We start from the raw sequence: 24,751 nt of genomic DNA on the forward strand, positions 1-24,751 counted from the left end.
GAGCCGCCGCTAATGGCTGTGGATGATCCACTGATGCCCAGTGTGTAAGTGGCCAACAAGGAGGCGGCCAGTCAGGCGTCAGCATTGGCTGCATCCATGATGTGGCACAAATATCCAGCCAAGTATAATTAATCCCTGCATACTCCGTGCAGATTTATGCAGCATCAAATCGCTGAGTGCCAGTCAGGTCAGGCTTCCACCACGAGCCAGTGATGTCCTGCGCAACTTAACAACAATCAACAATGCCCGAATCTGGGACCATCCTTATCAACCCTTGCGAAAGTTCCAACCAAACAGAGTCAACAAACATTCGGCATCAACCAGACAGCATCACTCTGTCTTAGTCCACACATATGCATACAAGGCTTACCAACGTGCGTTGCTGCCACACTTTGATGACCAAACTAACGTAAGTCTGCACATCGGCATCCCTCTGCACCAAAGGAACCAATACGAGAAGCTCGAGTATTCCATGCGTGTAACCAGTGGATAAGCCAAGAAACCACACCAGCCTCGACCTGTCTACACAATGACGCAAAAAAAAGAGGTTCTCGGGAGGCTGGAATCTGGCACTGTGAGTCTGACAAAGAGGCACAACGGCACATTCAGTCATTACTACAACATGGCAGATGATGATTTGGCGAACCCGACCTAGGAGATGACCTTGGTCTGGTCAATATGAACACTTCCATCCCTAATCCCGAGGTACTTGCCGTCTAGGAAAGAAGGCGACAGAAAATGTCGCTTGTCGATCTTGGACTGTTCTGCCTTTCGAAGGCCAAGGCTCCCATGTTCAAGTCTTGGCGCCAGTCCATCAATAGTATCCAACGCAAAGCTATCTATCTCCAATGGGTCTTTGCAAATCATACGCCTGCTTCCAAGGATCTCAAGGATCTGCTTCACATCGGCGGTCAAGTGTATTTGTACATCTTCCAACGTGGTTGGTGTCGTGGAGTCACCCATGGATTCGACATCCAGCTGTTTGAGTTTCTCGAATAGGGCGTCCTTCTTCTCTGGCGGGACGTATTAGAATGCTCTAAAGCAGAATTCGAGACCTTGGAGATATCTGCCGCTGTCAATTTGCCTGTGACATCAGCATCGACTGTACCTTGGATGACTAAAGCAGATATCTGTCAGCCAAATGGTTGCTAATTTGACCGACCATAAAGATGAGCCTTACTGGGTCGGAATAGGTCAAAAGCCCGGTGGAAACCAGCCTCGTCCATGTCTTGTATAATAGGCTCGTGCTGGTTCCTGATCTGCTTCGTAGCACTACTAACAGCCAAGAAGAATCGAGTATAAGTCTCGACGGTCTTCTTGGAGTGCCAAGAGCCTGCAGTCTCTTCGCTGCAGTCGCCCCTAATCGAGGCAGCAATTGTAGCCGCTGCGGATAGACCGCCAGTTATTGCTAGATGGACACCTGAGGAGAATAAAGGATCTATGAAACAGCCAGCATCTCCGCATATGCGAGCTGTGGGTAAGTGATAAGTGGATGCTGTGTACGACCAGTCCGAAGCAGACCTGATCTCAGTAACTAGTTCCGCTTTTTCCAGGAGCTTCTTTGTCCTTGGTGCCAAGCCGAGGCAGTGTTTGTAAAATTCCATTGTAGAAAGCCGGTCCAGGTCTCGTTTCTTCTTTGCCGCCATCTTCTGATCTTGGACGATGCCGACAGAGCGAGTCCCGTCATGTAATGGTATGAATCAAGCCCAGCCGCTGCAATCTGTTGTTTGATAAGCGCAGTGAAAACGAAATACAATAGAGCGTGCGCTCACTTACCTTCCAAGCCTTCAAAATATGGTGAACCTTCCATGTGCGTTCCTAGACCATACAAGTTGTCGCTCTTCCAGTACGCCCAGTTTGCTACATTCGTGAAGTTTTCGTTAAACTTTTTGTTTTTCAAATACTTAATACTAGTAATTCCATGTCTCCCGCTCGCGTCTACAAGATATTTAAACGTAATGGAACCAGACTCTCCGCTCTTTTTCGTCCAACTGGCAGAAATAGGTCGACCAAGGGGTAGATCTGGGGTGACCTGTAGCGTCCCAATTGTTATGTTACTTGCCTCTGGCTCGAATTGAACTGCGTCGACTTTTGTTTCGTCAGGGATAAAGGCACCAGACTTTCCCGCGTGTCGGAAGGGCAAATCATCAGATTCAGAGCGAACTAGATTCCATGCATATCCCTTATCGCCGAGTGGCTCGATAAAGTTGGTGTCTGTGTAAGTGTTACTTCAAGGTGACTAGTACTGTGCAGCTTTGGGGGACGTCCATGATGTAAAGCGTACGGCAATTGTACTGGGATACTTGACGGGTTCAGAATTTAGTGGAAGCAGGCAATATATGATCTGGTTTATTCCGTGGGGAAAACTATGTGTGATTTGGAGGCCAGAGGCAGTGGGAACGGAGAGAGGCCGGAGAGAGGACGAGTTTATATATCCGCCAACACATTCGATGCTCGAATTTATTGTCACGAGTAGATCTAATAGCTCACGACGGCAGCGCCAGACACGGCTGGATGGGATGGGTGCACACGGTTCATATTGACAAATCAGAGTAGCGTCGCTTTGCAGTATGCCCTTGACATATACTGACCGAGTTGTGCCACTCGAGGCAAGACAACTATCAGTGATCGTAGTGGGAGAGCCAGCTGAATGAGAAGAAGATACAACCCACTCTTTAAGGCACCCCGTGTATTCTTGAGCATGCGAATCAACCTGGATCTGCAGTTTATTAGTCATTTACTTCATCAGTCAGATGAAACCAGATGCTTTCCATCTCGACAGCCCAGAGTGTTGACGCCCAACACGTAACACCATGGAGCGTACAATCGGACTCTCTAAGATATTGATGGATGGTTAGTCTTTTGGCGGCGGCAAATGGATGCTGGCACAGACTGCGCTTGTTGGAGATGGACTGACGGTTAAACAACCATTTGACTTCCTAGGTACCTACCTAGGTAGGTAGGTGCTGAGGTACCTAGGTAGTTGGGTAATGTATGGCATTCTGTTCCTGAAGTTGAGAACGGTGGCAGAACATCACGGTTCTTGACTTGTCTCCAGGCGAATATTAGAACTCGAACGGACACGCTAAGAATAGTGGAAGTTAGATCGCATCGCTTATCTGTTGTGGACACGGGAGCCATCGAATGGACAGCATGTGCAAAAGGTGGTCAACGTTTGCTTGAAGACATCAGAAACAACGTTAGTTAGATGGCTTCTCACCGCTTTCCATATTGGGCATGTCCACGCAGTGCCCTCTACCCTCTCATGATGGTACGCTTGGCTGCTGCCCCGCAGCTGGTCAATATTTGCCCCTCCAATCCACTAGACTTCTCTCAGCTTAACCAGCACAGTCTGGTCTTCAACTGCCCTCGCCGTTTGGTCATTCTTGTCGCTGCTTTCTGCCGCTTCTGCCAACCCCGCCACCAAAAATCTTCTTTTTGCCACTAAATTAATAATTCCTGTTGGTTTTTGGGGCTGGCTTCACACCCACACATCAACGTCAGATCGACGTCGTCATTTATCCAGACGTGCTGGTAACACTCTTCCTAAACAACCTCATCGCTCTATTCAATAAAGAATCACATCGCCGCAAAGCCTAACAGTGTGCGCTTCATCATGGCGAGCGTTGCCGCCGCACCAGCAGGTGCTGGCACTTCTGCTTCCCACCCGTACACTTGTAACACGTGCCAAGTTGCCTACCGCAACATCGACTTGCAAAAGGGTCATATGAAGAGTGACTGGCAGTAAGTTGCCTTTGTCGTTCCATGCCAACTCTTCCAAGTTTGGGCTCTGGTGATGTTTCTGAAATCATGTACTGACCTTCCGGCCTAGCCGATACAATCTGAAGCGCCGTGTTGCTTCTCTTCCACCGATCTCGTCCGAAGTATTTAGCGAAAAGGTTCTCCAAGCTCGTGCAACTTCTAGTGCCGAAGCTGAAAAGGCTTACTTCGAGGCCAAATGCGAGCCCTGCAACAAGACGTACTATAGCGAAAACGCTTATCAAAACCACTTGCTCAGCCAGAAGCACAAGACCAACGAGACAGCCTCAGCAGGCCCACAACGCCGACAAGATGACGAGGCTACGTCCGTGATCAGCTCTACCTTCTCTCTGGGCGAGCCCACGTCGGTGGCTAAGCACGAGCTTGACTCAGACGCCGAAGACGAGTTCAACCAGGTCATCGAAAGTCTCCAAAACGCCAAGGTTTCCGCCGAGCAGCGCCCTTCACCAGTGAGCAGACCTTCCAACCCTAAACCCACTGCCTCTGGTGCCAACAGAGACGGTGCTGGTGACGAAGATTCAGAGTCAACGACACCTTCACACTCTGTCGCTGAACCTACTTGGACCTTGAATTCCTGCATCTTCTGCAACTTCGAGTCTCCCTCACTGCCACTCAGTGTTCAGCACATGGAGCGCTTCCACGGAATGTTTATTCCTGAGCGGCCATACCTCGCCAATCTGGAGGGTCTGGTAAAGCAGCTGCAGCGCCAGGTCAGCGAGTATCACGAGTGCCTGAGCTGCGGCAAAATGAAGTCCACAGTGTTTGGCGTTCAAACACACATGCGCGACAAGGGCCACTGCAAGATCCCCTTCAGCACCGAGCAAGAACAGCTTGCTATTGGTGATTTTTACGACTTCCGAAGTACATACTCCGATGATGAAGAGGATGACGAGGACGAAGCATCTGACACAGAGGAAGAAGAGCGTGGTGGGGCCAAACTCGGTTCAAGAAGGAAGGCTAAGCTTGTTGATGAGAATGGGGAGGAACTCGATGGAGAGGAGGACGGCGAGGGCTGGGAAACTGACAGCTCCGCCTCGTCTCTTGATTCCGCCGATCTGACGGCCGTTCCCGCCGAAGGTCATATTCACCAGTATGAGCGCCTTAAGAGACACCCTCATCATTCAACCCGGGATCCTCGGAATCACCGGCAGGCAGATGGATGGCACTCCCGGGCACACAAACACACGCACGCCGCTTTCTATGATGATTATGAGCTACACTTGCCCACTGGCAAGTCTGTTGGTCACCGGTCACTGAACAAATACTTCCGCCAGAACCTCAACAATTATCCGACGCCAGAAGAGCGGGCCGAGCGGCTCGCCATTGAAGGCGCCGAGTCTGGCGAGGAGGGCCATACCAAGGATCGCAGCATCGTTCTTCGCAACGGTCAGCGATTTAAGAGGGATGTTGTACCCCGAGGAACTGTTGGCTTGGCTAATGTGTCGGACGAGAAGAAGCGGGCAGTCCGCAAGTCGGAACACCGCGGCCGAGACTTGGAGCAGTTCAATACCAAGAGGACGGATTGGATGTATGGCAAGAGAAACAACAACCAAAAGCACTATTACTACCGCTTTGATGGCGGTGGTTAGTCGCTCGGACGAAATCAAAATAGACGTGATGATTTTGCAATGAAATTATGGTACCTTAATGTGAATGGTATCAATGTGAATAGAGTATACTGTAGACGAGGTCTCAGGCTAGCATAGCCAGGAGCACCCAGACCCCGTAGATGCCGGCTAGTTACTCTGCGCTTCCTGTTGACAGATGTATCGGCCCATAACTTATGAGACAGATGAAGAGGACCAATGTAGGATGAGCAGGTGCATATCTTCACCAGTTTTAGACAATTGGAGCGCAAGACAAAGGCGGCGGCGTGCAAATATCTCTGCCGACATAAACCTTGCAGAAAGACAGCCTCGCTGGGCTGTCCTCATCAAACATGGTCCACAGGGTTGCAATTTGTCTTAGGTCAGTTTGGTTCTACCACGACGCTGCTAAATCAAAGTGAGGCTCTTCTGTGGGATGTAGAAGCTGCATCCACAGTTGGCAAAAATCATTGTGCTGCAAAGACTCAGAAGAGCACCTAGGCTCTCAGGGAGTGTGCTACCAGGTATAAAGTCGATGCTTATGTCACCATGACTTATAAGCATCCGCATGATATGATGTCTCTAGGCTCACAGGTTCAGGCCGAATCAAGACATTCAAATGGGACTAAGCGACGTCAATGTCTCGAGTATACCGCATACCGCTGTTTTGCACCAGCAAGTCTCTCGTGTTTCTCTGAAGCACTGTGATTATGTTTCAGCCATCCATGTCATAAGACTAGCAGATACTAGATAAGTGGCATATAAAAGATGTTGGGAGACGCATGCTATTCAATTCTGTTCCCCTCATTCTATGCCTAACACGACCCATTCATATCGAAATGAAACCCACGACCATTATTACCGCCGTAGCTCTTAGCTTCGCAACTGTCAGTGTTGCTAGCCCTACGCCAGACGACAGTTTCAACGCATTGTTGTGGTGCCATTTTGCCTAACTGTTAATATCATTGCCAATTGATCAAACTATTCAGAATCGTAGATCACATTGCACTAGTTACCCTGGGCCCAGGCATTTGAGATTTTAATAGACCAGTGAAGATTGCTTAAAGCGAGCCAAGGGTGTTGGTGAGTTGGATTCAACGGCTCGTTGATATAAGCCATGTGCAGATTCTGGCAGAAACAGGTCTGCAAAAGTCCTGGTCTTTGTACAGGAAGTGAATCGTGCCGGTATCATCAAACTATTATGTGTAAGTCTTTAAATTCCTCGGAATGATAGTAGGAAGGCGGAAGCTATACTTGCACAACACGGAATCATTAAAATCCGCTTGACCACACTACAACTTCCAATTTGTCTCGGAGAATAAAGTCGTGCAACATGAGAAACCACAAGGCGCCACAGCACCACCAATATAATAGTGTAAAGGCACGTCGATAATCTAGATAACTCACGCCAGCAGCATTGACATTCACATAGCTGTAGGCATATTCTGCCCCACGAATAGCGCAGTCTTCTCAAATGTCATACTTGTACGGAGACCAAAGCAGTATATGACGTCGAAATCTCCCCAAACCGCATCAGATTCCAGAAACTCTTACCACCTCACCAACAATATCAGAAACAAGCTCATCGGCAACAGGCAAGATCTGGTGCCACGCTGCTAAAATTATCACCCTCCAGCCCACGCCACACCAAGCCCTGCGGGTTGTGCCACTCCGTAACTCAGAAGCTCCCCAGCCGCAGCCACTCGGGTTGATCCATATTCAACCAAGCCTCCCCCCATCCAGGGCACAAAAACGATAATTTGTGCATGACAAGTGGACGCTCTTATTTGCGCAGCCTTGAAAACTGGAGCCTGGCTGAAAACCCGGCAGGGATACTCAAGCACCGTGGATCTTCTGGTGCTGACGGGAGACATGGATCATGGGGAAAAGAAAACCGGAACCATGACAGGCGAAAAGGGTGGTGATTGGCAAAGCCTAGAGGTCTCTTGCAGTGGTTTAGCCAACAATGCAATGCAGGCTTGGTTTATTTCATTTTTTTTGCAGCAAGTCCAAGAGCTCGGCGCACAGGGTGGCTCCTGGTCTGCAGCAAACTTGTGTTATTTTGAGCGGTTTATTGCAGATCATTCGAGACAAAGAACGGGGTGGCTGGGGCTCATGGCGCAACTCGACAACTCGTGCAGGGAGGAGAAAAGCACAGGACGATAACCAGAAACTGAGCGAGGCTGTTGCTCAAAGGAAAATAATGTCTGGCACCAGCTTCAGCTTATGCGAGGGAAATTGGGCAGCGGGTCGTCAGCCTTAAAACCGTCCCTTGCTGAGTGAGCTCAGAGCCTCCAATGTTACAAGGGGTTGACAGTTGGTTTTTTGTTTCCGCTCCCCCAAGTTATCCTGAAATTGTCCAGGGCTCTTCTCCATACTCCATACTTTGTAACAAGGTGTTGCTGGTTGATTTCCTGTTGCCGATTTTGTCCCACCCATGCACTGATATTTGGTTGTACCACGTCGGGCTGTTGGCTGGGTGCATTGTTATTGTCCATCTGCCCTTGACCTGGTTATCCGAAATTTCCATCCCTTTCCCTCCATTTGTGTGGTGACCTCAGCTTTTTCTCTCTTTTGGTGCAAAACTTCCTTCGTTGACCAGTGAAGGTTGCGGTTTGCAAGCAACTCCACCACTTACCTCTCAACAACAACAAACAACGTCTTCTCCGATTGTCTTCAAAATGATTCGAAAACGGACATCATCCTCTCCTACGCTTCTCCTTATTGTGCTGTCAACCTTCATCCCCTCTGTCCTCTCGGCGGAAGTCGACTTCTCATTCTACCCGACAAAGGCACAGCCATGCCTATACGACGCCGCTAAAGCATCCAAATGCACAGGATCCACGATCCCAGATCTGAATAAGTGTCTTTGCAGTAACGGCGGCGGTTTCGTCATCAAGGCAGCGCAATGCCTTGGCCAGAAAGACGCGGACGACGTGTCCAAGGTGTACGACACCATGTCCAGTGCTTGCTCGACGTCAAATACACCCATAACAATTAGCGAGAAGGCGTTCAAAAATGCTGCAAAGTCACCTCCCACGACGACAACTTCGTCTATAAGCTCGACTGCCACTCCATCCTCCACCTCATCACCATCCTCATCTTCAACCTCGTCGTCTTCAACCATTGCCAGCGTGACGCCTACCCAGTCCAATCCACCCAGCGGCAACGAAAACAACTCGTCGGGTCTTTCCAAAGGGGCCATAGTTGGCATTGGTGTAGGCGCCGCAGCAGGGGGTATGCTCGCCATGGGAGCACTGGTCCTGTTCCTTCGACGCCGACAGAAGAAGAAGGCGGAGGATGAATCTCGGCCGATGCTCGTGCAGAATGACTACGATAAACGCAACACGGCGACGACGTTTCCTCCCACAGAGCCATCCCCGACATTTGGACGATTTGGCTCCGATGTCAAAGCTTCATGGGGTTCGAGCCCATCGCCAGGCTTTCCATCACCAGATTTCAACACGGATTCGAGTCCTGCGCAATATGCTGGTCCCTTCGCGTCACCGACGCCTGAGGGCAATCCTGCGTTGCACGGCTCTGGAGGACAAGCATTCGAGATGGACGCGTCGACTGTCTCTCAGCATCGGCCGGTAGGGTCGGCTGTGGAAATGGAGGGTTCTTTGCCGCCGACGCATCAGGGTCGGTACTGAAGTGCTGGTGGGTGTCGGAATTGGAGATTCCTGAGTTGATGGCATTTTAATTTAGCATGGCGCATGGTCTTTTTTAGGGTTTTGCATTCATCGGCACATGGCTCGGAAGTACGACGTTTGATGGGACGTCTTGATTACTACGGCAAAGTTGCTTATAATCTGAATATTAATTGATAAATATCAATGTGTGTTATCTTTCCATGTTGCGGTGCGTTTAATCTATCCCGGCCCGGAGTCTGACAAGTGCATAAGCTGTGTGGCTTTAGCTTCGATCGGAGATTTGGAGACTGAACCCCTGGTGGACGGATTTCGGTGAGGCCAATGTGCCTCGGCTTGCGCGAGTGTAACGTCTTCAATTGATGGCCACACCAGACGTTGCCTCAAAACCAACACGTACCTTCGCCTTTTCTGAGTATAAAGTTTTGCAAACTTGACTAAATTAGCGAAGTTACACCCAACGCGTTGGGAACATCGACAAACAGCTCAGCTGTCGACGGCACAATGTCACAAGCCAAGAAAACCGTCCTCATTACAGGGTAACTAGCATACAATCCCATCATCACAACACCACATCTTGATATACACAAATACTAATTCTACCTCTTAGATGCTCTCCTGGAGGAATTGGCCACGCCCTAGCTCTAGAATTTCACAAACAAGGTACACACAAGTCTAAACTCAACGAATCCAACAATCGCTCACCACACCCAGGCTGCTATGTCATTGCAACTGCAAGAAAGCCGGAAGCCCTCAACGCCCTCAAAGACCTGGGCATGAGCGCAGTCCAACTAGAAGTCACCGATGCAGCAAGCATCGCAGCATGCAAAGCCGAAGTCATCAAAATCACCGGCGGCAAGCTCGACATTCTGGTCAACAACGCGTGAGCCCCCCATCCCACACACCTCAAAAGATATACTCATGCTCATCCACCCAGGGGTCGAACGCATACAATCCCCGCTCTAGACATTGACATAGACGACGTCCGGCAATCCTACGAAGCCAACGTCTTCGGCCCCATGGCCATGTGCCAATCCTTCTCCAGCCTCCTCATCCCAGCCCGCGGCCTCATTCTTCAAATCTCATCCGTGTCCGCCATCATGCCCTACCTCTTCGCCAGCATCTATGCATCCACCAAGGGCGCACTTAACTCGTACTCCCGAGTTCTGCGGATGGAACTCAAGCCGTTTAATGTCCGGGTCATGGTTGCCATGACGGGAACGATCCGCTCCAACATCATGAACCACTTTGATCGTGTGCTGCCCGAGAATTCACTGTATAAACCTGTTGAGGATGTGTTTGTGCAGAGACTGCGGTTTAGCCAGACGAGGGGCACGATGGACACGCATGTCTATGCTAGGAAGATTGTCAGGCAGGCGCTCAAGGGGGAGGGATGGCTTGGCGGGTGGTTTGGACGAACGCCGGACTGGTATTGGGCTGGGGGGTTTTCGTACGGTGCTTGGATTTTGGGGACTTTTTTGCCGGCATGGTTGGCTGAGGCGGCGGTTGCGTGGTTTTTCAAAGTTGGGGTGTGGTCGAAGAGGCTGCGTGCTGGGAATAATAAGAAGGATTAGTTGCTTGATTTGAACAGGTTACTACGGAGTACCGAGGTGGATATGAATGGCATTCAAGCTCAAAGGTGTGAGTGACCATGTTCGGCTCCAACTCTTGCTTGGGTTGTTACAGTGGTTTGATATACTAGCCCGTCATGATGGCGTTCAGAACTCATACACGCATAATGTAAACGAATCCTCTATCGTTTCCAGAGCAAGTCCAGGGTTACCAATACTCATGTTCAGCAAAGCCACCCCAAGACTCAAGCTCACTCTCGCCAAACCAAAATCCCCTTGGCATACAATCCGGCAATAATACCAACTCCCCTCTTAGAATCCCTCGCCGCAGTCGCACTGGTAGGATACTCCGTCCCAGCATACAGACTCCTCAGCCCATCCTTTTCACTCCACTCTGCTGCCCACGACGTAGCCGTACCAGTCTCACAGTACCTCTTCATCTCATCGCTCGCCTTGGCCAACTCCACTGCATCATTGCACACATGTCGTGTCGCAGTAAACTTGGTAAGAGACGGCGCATGGGGATGGCCTGCGATAATAAGCTTGCCCCCATGGACAGACAAGTTATCTGGAAGAAAAGGCACGCGAATAGACGACTTGTAAGTCAGCGATCCGTCACCATGGCGCTCGTACAAGTATATCGCGCCTCGGCTTGTCGCTGCCAGAGCAACAGTGGTGCTATTGAGAATCTCAACGCCGTTTGCGAACCCTGCACGCGCAACGACCTTTGCCTCCTCGACCTTGGCTGGTGAATTTTTGCTGAGCTTGACGTGTACGAGTGATCCCAAGGGAAGGCCGAGGAAGGTCTCTGTCCTGGCAAGAAATAATGACTGCTTCGCTAGGAAGTGGTGGTCGTTGGAGACGTAGAGCTCTCTGCTGTTCACGAGGGCGATTGAGTTTGGTCCATGGATGAGAGGGTGCTGGATCGTGCCGGTGTGTGTGGCTACGAGGTTGTCGAGGTCTAAGTGGAAGACTTCGATTCTGGGACCGGCTTTGGCGTGGTTGGCGGCGAACAAGGTGGATGTCTCTTCGTCGTATACCATTCCGAGGGTGTGAAAGTCGGCGATGCCGGGGAAGTTGGTGATCTTGACTTGTCGAAGGGACTTGTTGTCTGGCTCGGAGGCGTCTTTGTAGTCGTATATGTATAGAGAGGCACTAACAACAGGACCGGGGAGAAATATGCCCTAGCGTCACGTTAACTAGATATTCTTCACGATGGAGTTGAAGACATGAATTGGGGAATTGCATACCATGACTGTGTTCCATCGCTCTCGTCCGGGATCGCATGCCAAGATGGCCTGGCCACGGCTCTCCAGTATCAGCGCATCCTCACAGCTCCGCACTCGGTCTGCAAATTTAATCTCATGGCTTTTAAAGGTATTGATCTCTGGCAGGCGACCTGGGGCATTGTTATACATCATGAGCAGCTCTGTGCCTCGGAAGTACAGGACCGAGGACAACAGTGCCGTCAGAAGCACTGGCTGGTCGCGGGTTAACCAAGTGAAACTAGGTCCAGTAGGGTGTCAAACTCACCAAAGTAGATTTCAGGTTCGTCATTACGAGTGATGACCTTTAAATCTGCATTGCTATGTGGTTTGGTGTAATGCAATTGTTGCAGGCAGGACAAATGTTGGAATGCTTGTGGTGCTACAATTAAAGTAATGGATTCGGTTGGGGAGAGGAACTTGAGTGTTGAAGGTGGGATCTATGAAACGGAACCAACAGGCGGTGCCAAACGTCACAAGGAAAGAACATTTGAAATTATGAGAATGTAAGACACGGGAACGAATCGGAGCAGCGCACAGTCATGGGCAATGACAACCGATATGACAGCCATGACAGGGTGACAAAATGCCGGGTGGCTGCAATGATTTCCGTTCCATGTCTCACTTTGGTTCAATGTGCATCAATAAAGTACCTAGTAAAGAGGAGTCTGGTAACTACAGTCTGTGGTCCAATGTATTTGAACATATCCAAGTATACACTAACACAGCTCAATATGCCTCAGCACACAACGAGATATGCGATACCTTTCCCTGTTCAAATACTTCTGACCCCCCACTGTACTCCGTATTCCGTGCCTGATGTCGACTTGCTTTCATAAGATACATAACTAGCCTCCGCCGCAAACGGGTCGGCCAAATAATGCTGATACAAATAGAATCCCTGCCCTCACTTGAGAAATAACAAAAATGTCTCTTCGGTGCCGGGTGCAAGATACCTACCGATGCGACCAGCTCGTAAGCCACTGGAATCCATCGCGCGTGTCAGATTTCAATGCCGAACCAGACGGAAAACGGGGAACGGCAATCGGAATACCGTCGTTTATTAGTTCCCCGACTTTTCACTATGGCTCGTCAGGCAAGGGTGTAGGGAGACCGGACAAAAGCTTTGTTCCGAACCTTGACATGCATGTGCAGCATAACTCTTGTCCACATACATCCTTCGACGTCACCAATTTGGAAGCTGATTCGAGAAACCCTCACTTTGTATTGATGCTTGTCCGGAGTGTACCGGATTGAATTTAGTGCCCCGATCAAATGCGATCGGGATGGATGGAGGCCACGCTTGCTTCAAGACTCGGACATTTTATTGCTTTGGCTGCGCCACAAGTTCTCATCACTGACTTCATCCTCAGCGTCACCCGAAAGCGAGCACCCTTTTGGGAAATCAATGCGATCTAGATGTTCACTGTCCACCAATATCTTCGTTATCGTTCAAAACACGAGCAATGAAATCATCAAGTAGGCATCAGTTGTAGAATATAAATATAGTCCGTGAACTTTCATTCCGTTAAACTCCATCACTTCCTACACGTTCCATCTTGAGTTATAGAAAATCTTATTCATCATACCTCACCACATCATCACGTACACCACTACTTACACACATCCTTCACATCACCATGCCTCATCATCTCCTCACACACCTCTTCCCCTCCAACGAAAGTTTCGGCTACGAAGCCCTCCGCGCAGCCGGCTACTCCAACTGCGGCGCCTCAGACATCGGCGAAGTCATCACAATCTGCCACAACATCCCCCCGGGCGACGAAGACCGCTGGCTCCAGGAATGGAAAGCAGCCGGCCATCGCGCCGTGGCCAACGCCAAAATCAGCTTATCCAAAGGCAATACAGTCGGAGCGAGGGAAGCATTCCTCCGCGCATCCAACTACTTCCGCACCGCTGAATTCTACCGTCGTGAGAACCCGCACGACGATCAACTCAGCAAGGAATTAGCAGATGCGAGCATCGACACGTTCTACAAGGCAGCCGAGTTGATGCCATATGTCACCACCAAAGTTGCCATCCCCTACGAGGGAACAACACTACCCGGTATCATGATGAGACCCGATGCCAACGATAAGCCACGACCGCTCATCATTGTAAACGGCGGGTTTGACTCAACAATGGAAGAAATCGTGTACTCTGTTGGCGGCGCCGCTCTCCAACTTGGCATGAATGTACTTGCCTTTGACGGTCCCGGCCAGGGCTCTGCAGTTCGCAATCAAAAGCTCTTCTTCAGACATGACTGGGAGAAGGTAGTCACCCCCGTCGTTGACTTTGCTCTGTCGCATCCATTCGTCGACAAGTCGAAACTCGTTCTCGTGGGCCTCAGCATGGGGGGATACCTCGCGGCTCGAGCGAGCGCCTTTGAGCACCGTTTGGCGGCTGTCGTTCTGAATGACGGAGTATTCGACTTTGGCAGCGTATTCCTCCCCAAGGAGGAGAACCCCGATCCCAACGCACCGGATATGAGTGTCATTCTTGCCACGGATGAGCACGACGAGCAAGCAAATGTTGCTATTCGCCAGGGTGCCGCTCTCAACACTGGCTTTAAATGGGCCATGAATAACGCCAAATATGTGTTTGGACTGAACTCCGAGGCAGGGACGATTCGCGAGGCGCAAAAATACACACTCAAGGACGTGGTTGAGCAGATTAAGACGCCGACACTGGTGCTTGATGCGCCGGATGATCATTTCATGAAGGGTCAGCCTGAAGAGCTGTTTCATAAGATGAAGTGCGAGAAGGAATTGGTCACGTTGACTGCGGAGGAGGGCGCCAGTCTGCATTGCCATGTTGGCGCTGGCTCGAGGCTGGGACAGGTCATGATGGACTGGGTGCTGGACAAGTTGAGTTCAGTGTAATCGTCATTTGGCGGCGAGACACTTGTCAATTGTGTAAATGTATTTTGTAAAGGAGCGTTTGACTTGATGCGACGCATTGTATATTATGGAAACATTATTTGAGCGCGAGTCTGTCTAATAAGTTGGCATTGATGACGCATATCTATTCTTAAAGTGCAATCGAGAAACAACCTTCCTACAGCTTCCCAACTAACCCGTCCTCTTATCTATAAAACTCTTCCCAATCTTATCCAATAAATCCATCGTTTTTACCACCTACACAATCACCGGCCGCTCCTGCGTCTGATAGCCCTTCGATCCAGGTGACAGCTCACGACCAACTCCCCGGTTCATCATATCCCGCCTAATATGTCTCGTCATGAAACCCGCACCCACAAGAATCAAGGTACTAATGAGGTCTGGCAGAAATGAGAGCACCACCCGTATTGTCAATGATCCAGTCGTTGGGCTGAGGCTCGGATCGCTCGTAACCAGCGCGACAAGGGTATATACGACTCGAATACCAATAAAGATGAGCGCAAATAGAACCGCCCATGTCAGCTTCCCATCCTGTTAGCACGAACACGGTAGAATGTAAAGACGTCCATGACTGTACAAACCTGTTTACCAGCCCGGACAGCAAAAGGATCAGTCTGAGCACTCCTTTGGCCAATAGTCAATACCGTCCAACCCAGTAAAACAACCCAGGCGAAGACAATGATACTGATTCCAACTTTGACGAGGGTAAAGTCGGATTCCTTGGGGTGAGAGCCTTGGAGAGCGGAACTACCCACTGCAAGGATGGCAAGACCACCCAGGACCAGCATTTTGTACAAGAGGACATAAAACCATCCCATTTTGGGGTCCCGATCTGATTTCAAATATTCTCGCCTATGAAAAGAGCTGTATTAGCCATTGTTGTACTGCTTCGTTGACGCTGATGGTGATCGCAGCGGTGCGGATGGAGGACCTTAACGTACCCTTCGTGGAGAATACCGGACGTCCCAAGAATCAACGGCGACAAACCAATACTGGAAATAAGACTAGCAGAGGTGCTTCCGCTAATGTCCAATGCACTTCCAACAACTCGCAGCATGCAGAACGCAAAGAGATAGATCCATCCGAGCAGACCCGGGCGGCCATGTTTGTAGAGGACGAACAGAACGGGAAAGGATAGGACAATGTAAATTGCCAGCTGGGCGACTGAAATGGCCTTCATTTTAAAGAAATCACGCTGTGCGAGATATTAAATTTGAAGAAAAATGCTGCCCTGAGTGTAAAAGGTGAGGTTGCACAATTGTATGAATTGCATTTCAAACCTAACAGCCAGACAGCCTATTATATACACGACAGCTCTGGCCGACAGAAACAATTTGTATCAGTACTAATTGCATCTGGATCCATATCATGAACCAAATCTTTCGCAGATCTAAGGATCGTCTCTATTCCCTGTAGTGCTGATGCAAAGCTGCCGTTGTAAGCGATGATTCTGCATTGTGGATGTCTTCGGTCTCGCTCAGCCTTGAAAAGGTGGGTGCTAAACGATACCGAGACCGATGCCGAAGTGACAACCCATCTGCCATTGCTCAGTGACCCACGAAGGATGACTGGGTTGCTCGCTTGAGAACCTGGATTTGGAAAGGTGGTTTCTCTTATGACGAATCCTATGTCCATCCTCCCTCTTCCTTTAATATTTTGTCGTGGCCCGGTCGTAATCTGTTGTCCATATTTCCACATCCAAGGCGGCTGTGCTGGTTGCCTCCAGACACGACTCTCTCAATTCAAGCATCCACTTCACGGGGAAATGTTATTGTATTGTCGCCGCAAGACCAGATGGAGTGCTTGTTTGGCGAATAGCCTCCATCGGCCACGCCATCTGATACTGCCAATCTGATCCTAGATACTCCGCAATCGCGAGAACTTCCCTTCGAGGGCTATCTCCCACCCACCATACGCTGTCAAATTTTGAGGCCACGCCAAAGTAGTGTGCAAGAATGACAAGAGCACGCGGCCGTCGGAGGCTCAGCAAATCTACAAACCGCATTGGAAAGAGAATTGGGAATATGACGACCTTCCTCCAGGTCGTTACGGATGGTTCGCCTCCTTCTTGGGCAGTCAACAACGCCCCGATCAAGCAGGCAGTGCTAGAGTACGCCTCTTGGTCCTCTTCAGTATCAGACTCTCTTGGCTGTGAAATGAGCAGGTATGGGAACCGATTTCTGTGTGCCTCACAGAAGATGACCGAGGGTTCGACGAACGCGGAGGACGATTGGTTGACCACATTTATCTTCGCCGTTGGGTCATTGCGTACGAACGCCATGGTGATTCTGAATACGTTCATTACCCCTTTGCACATTTGTAGCCACGGGACTGGAGGAATGTACGGCTCAAATGTCCGCTCTCTCAAGTTTGCAAACGCATAGAGTGCGAGAATCACAGACGTGAAGCTGGCAGGGTCGGCGATGGTCCTATCTAGAGAACCAATGGCCCTGCGATGCTCCTGGAGAGTCGCTTCGAGATACTTTGCCCCTTGTGATGCAAGTTGGTTTGGTTGCAAAATTCCGCTGGTTGTGTCCATGAACACCATGTGTTGAATGGACAAGGCCATGATGGCGTTAAGCAAGGGCTCGTATTCCATAGCCATGACAGGCACATCTTCGGTCCAAATCGTCTTAACTTCAGGCAGAAAGTATCCCGGGAACGTCCTTGTTACTTTCACAGTAAAATAGTGCAACAACCGCATTTCTCGATAACGGCGATCGCGACTCTCTCCGATCATCAAATGTGAAGATTCTGAGCTGCTCCCAGCAGTTTGACTGGTCCGCTCAAAAGATGCGTTACGTTGAATCTTGGGGGTAGAAGGTCCATTGGATTTGGCTGGTCTGTCATAAACACAGTCAACACCGTGCCTATCACAACTTTTCTGTCCGACCATGTTAGCAACTTGTGGATTGGGTCGCAAGGTCCTTTACGCACACATTTTGGGCGGGACTCGTCGCACTTGTTCAATATCAGCATCCATATGTACACCAACGATATCCTAATGGAGTAATTCACCTTGACTCGTCGTGCCCGGCATCGAGCACACCCCGTCCGCGACTTTGTGTGATAGAGCCGTGGCATGCTGTTAGTCAGCGGGTATGCGTGATTGTAGGGTGGTAGACCGCATGCTGATGCAGAATTGAGAAACAGCAGCGCGGATCACAGATGGATCACAATCACGGTTCGTTGCCCCTATCAGGGCTGTCTCGAGGCACAGACACGAAATGATGTTGGGGCTGTGTTGTCATTTTGTCGCCCAGCAAGCGAGACGTCAGCACCTAACCAAAGTGCGAACAGTCGTGGACCAACCAGTGGGTAGCACAAAAGGTGGTGCATTCGGAGTTTGATGTCAGTCAGAGGCAGCACATGCAAGGGTTGGTGCCAGTTGATGCTGGACAGAATTCGGCGTACTGCAGAATACCAAAAAAAAAAAAAAATAGGCAATAAAGCGAATAAAATTTTCATGGGAATAAATAACGATGCCGATTACATAAGGTCAATGAAATTGATCTTGGCTGATGAGATCTTGGCCCGGAAAGAGCTCCTTTGGAGAGTTGTGGTTGCGACTGCCGTTCTGTGCCTCGCGACCCACATCAGCCACCATGATGATCCTTGCAGTCCGCACTCCAGTTGTCTGGAGTGAGTGAGGCTTGCTGACGTACCCCGTGTTTCATACTCCTGCACTGCCAGCAAAACCAGACTTGATACCAAACAGTGGACAGAAGAATTTATAATCCTGATTCTCCTTCCACCCTTCAGATTCTCCTGCTACACCTTTTGGCTTCCTGATCTGATACTGACTTCATTCTCACTGGCATCCTCGCGGACAACCAAGTACCTGCTCAGCCATGTCCCGATTCTCTCGTTACGACACCGACGAAGAAAGATTGCCGGAGGGCATGACCCGGGTTGGCTATGATGCTGACACTCAGGTTTACACATTCAAAGATGCAGATGGCAGTTACTGGGAGAGTGCTCCAGGCTGCCAATATGGACAGTTGACGCGGGTTGGTGATGGGCACCCAGATGATGCCTCGGACACTGAGCCTTTCTTATCGCATAATGACATGTCGCCTTCCAAGTCGTGGCGAACGGAGCTGATGCCACTCCTTAACTTTGGTGTCATTATTGGCGTGGCTCTTCTCGGTCTCTTCTGGTACCTCCATTATGCTGCATCCGGTGGTGACAACAATGCGCAGCCACTTTGTCACCCAGGCACCTCACCATACGCCGTCCGGCAAGATGACACTTGCTGGGCCATTGGACACGATCGGGGAATCAGTGTCGATGATATTTTACGCAATAACAAGGGGCTGGATTGCGACAGACTCAATGTGGGCTCTGTTATTTGCCTACCTGATTAGGCAGTTGCTGTGACCTGCAGGGCAATTGATGCTCGGGTTTACGCCAAAGATTTCTGTCGTCAACCAGCAATATGCGCCTACACCTGGAGTATTTTTAACCGGATGAAGACTGGCACAACTTAACCGGATAGAAGGGATATACTGAAAACATAAAAAATTGAAGCATATCGACGCTTTTGCTCAGACTTTACGCACGGCCGCGAATGAAGATTGTCATCGCAGCAGCAACCAGAAGCAATAACGCCCCCATCTGCAATGACACTCCTTTAGCTGAACTGCTTGAGTTTCCTCGAAACGAATAACAGCAGCGACACCTCAATGACTATATAATTTCCTCTCGGTCTAATCATGGCCCTGAGGTGCACGCAGGGCTTAGGCTGTTACGGCCCTCCAGACCACAGCAGAACAAGTGGTGTCAGCTACACGTGAGGCAACACCGTCACCGATACAATGACTGGTTTATGAATGAAATCGTATCGACTGGAGGCAGAGCAAGGAAATTACTGTAAATGTTATTGGCATGGAAAAACACCAAAAACACACTGGTGGCTTGGTTTGAACGTGTTTCGTTGTGAAAAGTGAGGAACTTAGTCGCTTCTCCTCGATTCAGCAGATGTCACCATGATGGGCAGGATATGGTGATACCAGTGGAGGACATGGCATGGTGCAGTTGTGTGACGATGGACAGTTTACTGCAAGTCACACCAGCAAGCACAAGTAAGTCCAGAGTATAGCCCGGAGTAAGGCTATGTGTATGCTGGGTACTGAAGCATATTGTAAACATCAGTTGAATAACGCCAGGCAATGCTGTGAGTGTAGTTTTACACATGGGAGGAATTGATTATGGAGCACACATGTTCCTAAATGCTTAGTGCACGGCAGTAGTACGCATGACTGCTTCCACGTTTTGCTCGTCTATCCTGTGGTGTTGCAACCACACAAAGAGACTGATAAAAAAAAAAAAAGATTTTACGCGTGCCAAAACGCGTCAACTTGCCCCCCGGTCCCTGTCTCTGACCCTGACCCAAAGCTGCGAGGACTGGATAGTCGGTGGCTGGGAAACCCCTGGACATTTGCGTCCCTCCCAAGGACCGGTATTTAAAGCGCACAGAAGCGCCAGGTGAGAATTCTCTTCGTTTCATTCGATGTCTTGAGACCCAATGTTAGGCCCGTTCCTGCAACCAATGCAACCACACAGCACCTTCCACGAGCAGTGGTGATCGACTCGCCAGTTCTCGTTCACTTTGACCTCCCAGTCTACAAGTGATGCAACCCACATCCTTTGGCGTCATGTTCGCAAAAATCGTCGGTCAATATTTGGCAGTGTGCCAGGACGGAGCACTACTGAGCTCCTGGACAAAGTGACTCAACACCAACTGTTTGGCGCTTCATCATAGGCTTGAGCTAGAAAAATGCTGGCTTCGTGGCCATTGTTTTGGTTTGACGGTGCCAGTCGAGATTAGGACAATTGTCCTCCTCCCTTCAATCGGCCCAAGATCAATACCTTGAGCAGACCAATCCAGGTCTGGATCAACAAATTGACTAACCACGAGTTACCATCCTGGCGGCTCTGGAGGACACGATGGTGTCCTTGATGGTGTCACTTCTTATCCCGCTATCATCAGCCTAAGAATTTCGACCAGACGGGGTTGATGCAGACCAGGCCACAACCTGCAATCTGCAAATTACGGGTTCAATGTTTTTGCCTCTTGCCCCTCATTGAAGCGGGGCTCTGGGCTGGAGGTCCCTTGGCTGGCGCGCCTCGAGGCCACGAGTTGGACCTCCATAATAATTTTTTTTTTACCCTGGCGGGCCGCGATATAATTTCGAGGGGCAGGCCGCAAGTTTTTTTCTTCTTCTTCACCGTCTCCTCCCCCGCCATCCTTCTCTTCTTTGATATTTTGTCGCAAGAGCGTTGCATAGCGAAGCGGCAAAGATGGATAAGGATCAGCTCGCCCGCCTGCTGCAGGCCAGCCAAGTTCGTAAGTACATACTGCTCAGTTGGCAGCCGTCAATTTGAGATTCCCCTCCTCTTCATGCCCCTCAATGTTGATTACCAGACTCCGTGTCATGGCGTCAGCAATGAACAAGCGAGAACAGTTTCTGGCATACTCCAAGATCATACCAACATGTTTAGTCCTAATGTTCTTAACCGAAATCATTACTGACACAACCTCTCGTTAGCAAACACGGAACAGGTCAAGGCCGTCACAGCCGATCTTCAAAAGAACTATTACTCCAAACCTGAGTCGCTCATCTTGCTCATCGAGATCGCCCTCACTCATGAAGATGGTGCCATTCGACAGCTCGCCGCCGTCCAGGCCCTTCGACACGCCCGCCGCCACTGGGACAGCACTGTTGAGGACAAGAAGCCTCTGGCCCGCTCTCACCTTCTCGAGGGCGCGCTGAAGGAGACCTCTGCCACCACCCGTCACGCCCTGTCCCGCCTTATTGCTGGAATTGTCGGCCTCGACATGGAAAATGGCGAAGGCGAAGAGTTCTTGAAGCAGCTTCTGCCCCTCAACAACAGCGACAGTGTTCAGTCAAGAGAGGTCGGCTCCTTCATCCTCTTCTCCATGTTGGAGGGGAGCCCAGAGCACTTCGAAGGGTATACCCACCAGCTCCTTCAGCTGTTCCAGTCTCGTATTGAAGACCCTGAGAGCAAAGAAGTTCGCATCAATATTGTTCAGGCCGTTAGCGCTATCCTGATGAACATCGAGCCCGAGGAGGACCCCGAGTCCCTCAAGGCTGTCCAGGGCTTCATCCCCAACATTGTCAACATTCTCAAGGCTGCTGTCGAGGCTGAGGATGAGGAAAGCTACAGGATCATCTTCGAGGTTTTCCACTCCTACTTGGCTTGCGACCCCAGTTTCCTGGCAACCCACCTTCAGGATCTCCTACAGTTCATGCTCGGTTTGGCCGCCAACACCAATGCCGAGGATGACGCCCGTACCCAGGCCCTCAGCTTGCTTATCCAGTGCGTGCGCTACCGTCGCATGAAGTTGCAAGGCATGAAGCAGATTGTTGGAGAAATCATGATCAAGTCAATGCAGATTATCACTGAGCTGGACGATGACGACGACGATGAGGACATGAGTCCTTCTCGCACCGCCATCACCCTTGTCAACACCCTAGCCAGCGAGTTGCCTCCTCGCCTGGTCGCCGTGCCCATGCTTGAGCAGTTCCCTGGCTTTGCCGCACACTCCGAGCCTGGCTATCGAATGTCTGCTATGCTCTCTCTGGGCAATGCTGCCGAGGGTGCTCCCGAGTTCATTTCTACCCAGCTCCAGCCACTGCTACCCACCGTCGTCAGCTTGCTGTGCGACTCGGATATTCGCGTCCGCCACGCTGCTCTCGTTGGCCTCATCCACCTTGCCGAAGAGATGGCCGATGAGATGTCCTCACATCACGAGCAAATCATTTCCGCTGTCCTCAAGAACCTCGAGTCTGCTTCCCAGGGTGCCACTGACAAGAAGAGCATCAGCATTGTCCGTTGCGCTTGTGGTGCCCTTGATACATTTGGCGACGGAATTGACACCAAGATCATGGCTCAATACGGCCCGAACCTTATCGGGCCTATGGTCAAGCTTCTAGATCATGAGGACTATGGTGTTAAGGCTGCTGCCGCCTCTGCTGTCGGCGCCATTGCTGCGTCAATGGACAAGGAGTTCCAGCCTTTCTTCGAGGGAGCTATGAAGGCTCTCGGCCGCTTCGTCATGCTCAAGGAATCTGACGAAGCCATGGACCTCCGCAGTGCCACCTGTGACAGCTTGGGCCGAATTGCCATCGCCGTTGGCCCCGAGTCTTTCCAGCCTTACGTTGTGGATCTCATGAAGGCCAGCGAGGAGGCTCTTCACCTTGACAACCCCCGCCTCAAGGAGACCAGCTTCATCCTGTGGTCTAACCTGTCCAAGGTCTACGGCACTGATTTCGATCACTTCCTTGAAGGAATCTTCAAGGGTCTTTTCGCTTCTCTCGAGCTGGAGGAGGAGGAGATTGACCTGCCTGGTATTGATCCCAGCCAGCTGGGCGAAGGCGCCATCATTGGTGGCAAGCGCGTCAAGCTCAAGGCTCCCAGCTCCGAAGAAGATCACATCATCGCCACTGGTGGTGAAGACGACTGGGAGGATATGGATGACCTTGCCGGCCTCGAGGACTTCGATGCTGTCACTGCTGTTGCCCTTGAGCAGGAGATTGCCATTGATACTCTTGGCGACGTCATCTCCAACTCTTGCAACACGAACCACCTGGAGAGCTATGTAGAAAAGTCGATCGAGCAAATCCTCCCATTTGCCGAACACACCTACGAAGGATGCCGCAAAAACGCCATCTCGACTCTCTGGCGCATTTATAGCCGTGTCTTCCAAGTGTGGGAAGAGAGCTCCGGTTCCAAGTGGCAGCCTGGCATGCCCCCTAACCCTGCTCCTCCTGCCTCCATTGGCAAGATTGGCGAGACTCTGTACAAAGCTACCATGGATATCTGGACCAGTGATAGCGACCGGTATGTACTCCTACTGCATTTCGCCCTTTTCTTTGTGTGTTTCCCAATGTCCAAAATGATGAATACCTTGCGTTATACCCAGCTCACTCAGACGCAAATTGCGGGTGCTGAGAAAGCGTTTAATCTACTTCTGATTTGGACACCATTCAATATGGTTTTGTGTTTAAAGATTCCGCTGTACAAGTTCGCATAGTGGCTAGACTAAAAACTAACTGCGAAACAACAGATCTGTCATCACCGAGGTCAACCGCAACGTTGCTGCAACCTTGAAGGCCTGCGGCCCTGCGGTTCTCATCTCCAAGGACACCATGCTTCAAGAACTTGTTTCAGTCGTTGGCCTTATTGTCACCCGCTCACACCCTTGCCAACAAGATCTTGGTGCTGAGGACGAGGAGCAAGAGGTTGATGCAGGCTCCTCCGAGTACGACTGGCTGGTCGTTGACACTGCCCTGGATGTCGTCTCTGGCCTGGCCGCCGCTCTGGGAACCCAGTTTGGCGAGCTGTGGAAGATCTTTGAGAAGCCTGTCCTCAAGTTGATCAGCTCTACTGAGGATGTGCACCGATCTACCGCCGTCGGCACCATTGCCGAAGTTGCCAAGTACACTGGTGAGGCTATTACTGAGTTCACCCAGTCGCTTAGCCAGGCCCTCGTCCGCCGCTTGTCAGACCATGATCAGCTCACCAAGTCCAATGCCGCATATGCCCTTGGTCTCCTTATCCTCAACTCCAATGACACCAGCAAGACGATCCCTCTGTTCCCCCAACTGTACGAGAAGCTCGAGCCCTTGCTGTCTGTCCACGAGATGCGCATCACCGACAACGTTGCCGGCTGCCTATGCCGCATGATGATCAAGCACCCAGATAATGGATTCGTTGAGCAGGCTTTGCCCGCGGTTGTTCGTGTCCTCCCTCTCACGGAAGACTACGAGGAGAATGAGCCCATCTTCCAGTGCATCTACAAGTTGTACGACCAGTCCAACTCCACGGTGCAGCAGCTCACACCTCAGCTGGTTGGCATTTTTGAGAAGGTCCTGGGAGAGCCCGAGGAGCAGCTGGAGCAAGATACCCGACAGTTGGTGCAGCGCATGGTGCAGGCCCTGAGACAGTAAAGGTGATGGGAAGGGCATTGGA

General features: G+C 50.6%; 11 protein-coding genes across 11 annotated transcripts; 5 read left to right on the forward strand and 6 right to left on the reverse strand.

Annotated features, from left to right (window-relative positions):
• Positions 1-651: 651 nt before the first annotated feature.
• Positions 652-1,646, reverse strand: VFPPC_01747 (radH flavin-dependent halogenase; the record flags this gene model as incomplete). The annotated part of the gene is made up of 3 exons (XM_018281521.1): positions 652-1,013; positions 1,109-1,117; positions 1,181-1,646. The coding sequence occupies 3 exons, from the start codon at positions 1,644-1,646 to the stop codon at positions 652-654; spliced, it is 837 nt and encodes a 278-aa protein (XP_018150270.1).
• Positions 1,647-2,239: 593 nt separating this feature from the next.
• VFPPC_15424 (hypothetical protein) lies at positions 2,240-2,737 on the reverse strand (the record flags this gene model as incomplete). Its single annotated transcript, XM_018293177.1, has 1 exon — positions 2,240-2,737. The coding sequence occupies one exon, from the start codon at positions 2,735-2,737 to the stop codon at positions 2,240-2,242; it is 498 nt and encodes a 165-aa protein (XP_018150271.1).
• Positions 2,738-3,616: 879 nt separating this feature from the next.
• Positions 3,617-5,369, forward strand: VFPPC_01748 (zinc finger protein Yan; the record flags this gene model as incomplete). Its single annotated transcript, XM_018281522.1, has 2 exons — positions 3,617-3,744; positions 3,833-5,369. 2 exons carry the CDS (start codon positions 3,617-3,619, stop codon positions 5,367-5,369), a joined length of 1,665 nt encoding a protein of 554 aa, XP_018150272.1.
• Positions 5,370-10,838: 5,469 nt separating this feature from the next.
• Positions 10,839-12,144, reverse strand: VFPPC_13146 (paraoxonase; the record flags this gene model as incomplete). The annotated part of the gene is made up of 3 exons (XM_018290923.1): positions 10,839-11,771; positions 11,838-12,068; positions 12,121-12,144. The coding sequence occupies 3 exons, from the start codon at positions 12,142-12,144 to the stop codon at positions 10,839-10,841; spliced, it is 1,188 nt and encodes a 395-aa protein (XP_018150274.1).
• A 635-nt stretch (positions 12,145-12,779) lies between these two features.
• On the forward strand, positions 12,780-13,109 carry VFPPC_15425 (hypothetical protein; the record flags this gene model as incomplete). Its single annotated transcript, XM_018293178.1, has 1 exon — positions 12,780-13,109. The coding sequence occupies one exon, from the start codon at positions 12,780-12,782 to the stop codon at positions 13,107-13,109; it is 330 nt and encodes a 109-aa protein (XP_018150275.1).
• Positions 13,110-13,492: 383 nt separating this feature from the next.
• On the forward strand, positions 13,493-14,734 carry VFPPC_01750 (dipeptidyl aminopeptidase/acylaminoacyl peptidase; the record flags this gene model as incomplete). The annotated part of the gene is made up of 1 exon (XM_018281524.1): positions 13,493-14,734. The coding sequence occupies one exon, from the start codon at positions 13,493-13,495 to the stop codon at positions 14,732-14,734; it is 1,242 nt and encodes a 413-aa protein (XP_018150276.1).
• A 255-nt stretch (positions 14,735-14,989) lies between these two features.
• Positions 14,990-15,932, reverse strand: VFPPC_13147 (C6 zinc finger domain-containing protein; the record flags this gene model as incomplete). The annotated part of the gene is made up of 3 exons (XM_018290924.1): positions 14,990-15,274; positions 15,334-15,604; positions 15,694-15,932. The coding sequence occupies 3 exons, from the start codon at positions 15,930-15,932 to the stop codon at positions 14,990-14,992; spliced, it is 795 nt and encodes a 264-aa protein (XP_018150277.1).
• A 588-nt stretch (positions 15,933-16,520) lies between these two features.
• Positions 16,521-17,648, reverse strand: VFPPC_01751 (Zn(2)-C6 fungal-type DNA-binding domain-containing protein; the record flags this gene model as incomplete). Its single annotated transcript, XM_018281525.1, has 1 exon — positions 16,521-17,648. The coding sequence occupies one exon, from the start codon at positions 17,646-17,648 to the stop codon at positions 16,521-16,523; it is 1,128 nt and encodes a 375-aa protein (XP_018150278.1).
• Positions 17,649-18,603: 955 nt separating this feature from the next.
• VFPPC_13148 (peptidoglycan-binding LysM domain-containing protein) lies at positions 18,604-19,119 on the forward strand (the record flags this gene model as incomplete). The annotated part of the gene is made up of 1 exon (XM_018290925.1): positions 18,604-19,119. One exon carries the CDS (start codon positions 18,604-18,606, stop codon positions 19,117-19,119), a length of 516 nt encoding a protein of 171 aa, XP_018150279.1.
• A 616-nt stretch (positions 19,120-19,735) lies between these two features.
• VFPPC_15426 (hypothetical protein) lies at positions 19,736-19,948 on the reverse strand (the record flags this gene model as incomplete). Its single annotated transcript, XM_018293179.1, has 1 exon — positions 19,736-19,948. The coding sequence occupies one exon, from the start codon at positions 19,946-19,948 to the stop codon at positions 19,736-19,738; it is 213 nt and encodes a 70-aa protein (XP_018150280.1).
• A 1,107-nt stretch (positions 19,949-21,055) lies between these two features.
• Positions 21,056-24,729, forward strand: VFPPC_01752 (importin beta-4 subunit; the record flags this gene model as incomplete). The annotated part of the gene is made up of 3 exons (XM_018281526.1): positions 21,056-21,101; positions 21,304-23,620; positions 23,847-24,729. The coding sequence occupies 3 exons, from the start codon at positions 21,056-21,058 to the stop codon at positions 24,727-24,729; spliced, it is 3,246 nt and encodes a 1,081-aa protein (XP_018150281.1).
• Between the last annotated feature and the right edge of the window lie 22 nt (positions 24,730-24,751).

This window comes from Pochonia chlamydosporia, chromosome 1, assembly GCF_001653235.2.
Source record: "Pochonia chlamydosporia 170 chromosome 1, whole genome shotgun sequence".
Taxonomy (NCBI): domain Eukaryota; kingdom Fungi; phylum Ascomycota; class Sordariomycetes; order Hypocreales; family Clavicipitaceae; genus Pochonia; species Pochonia chlamydosporia.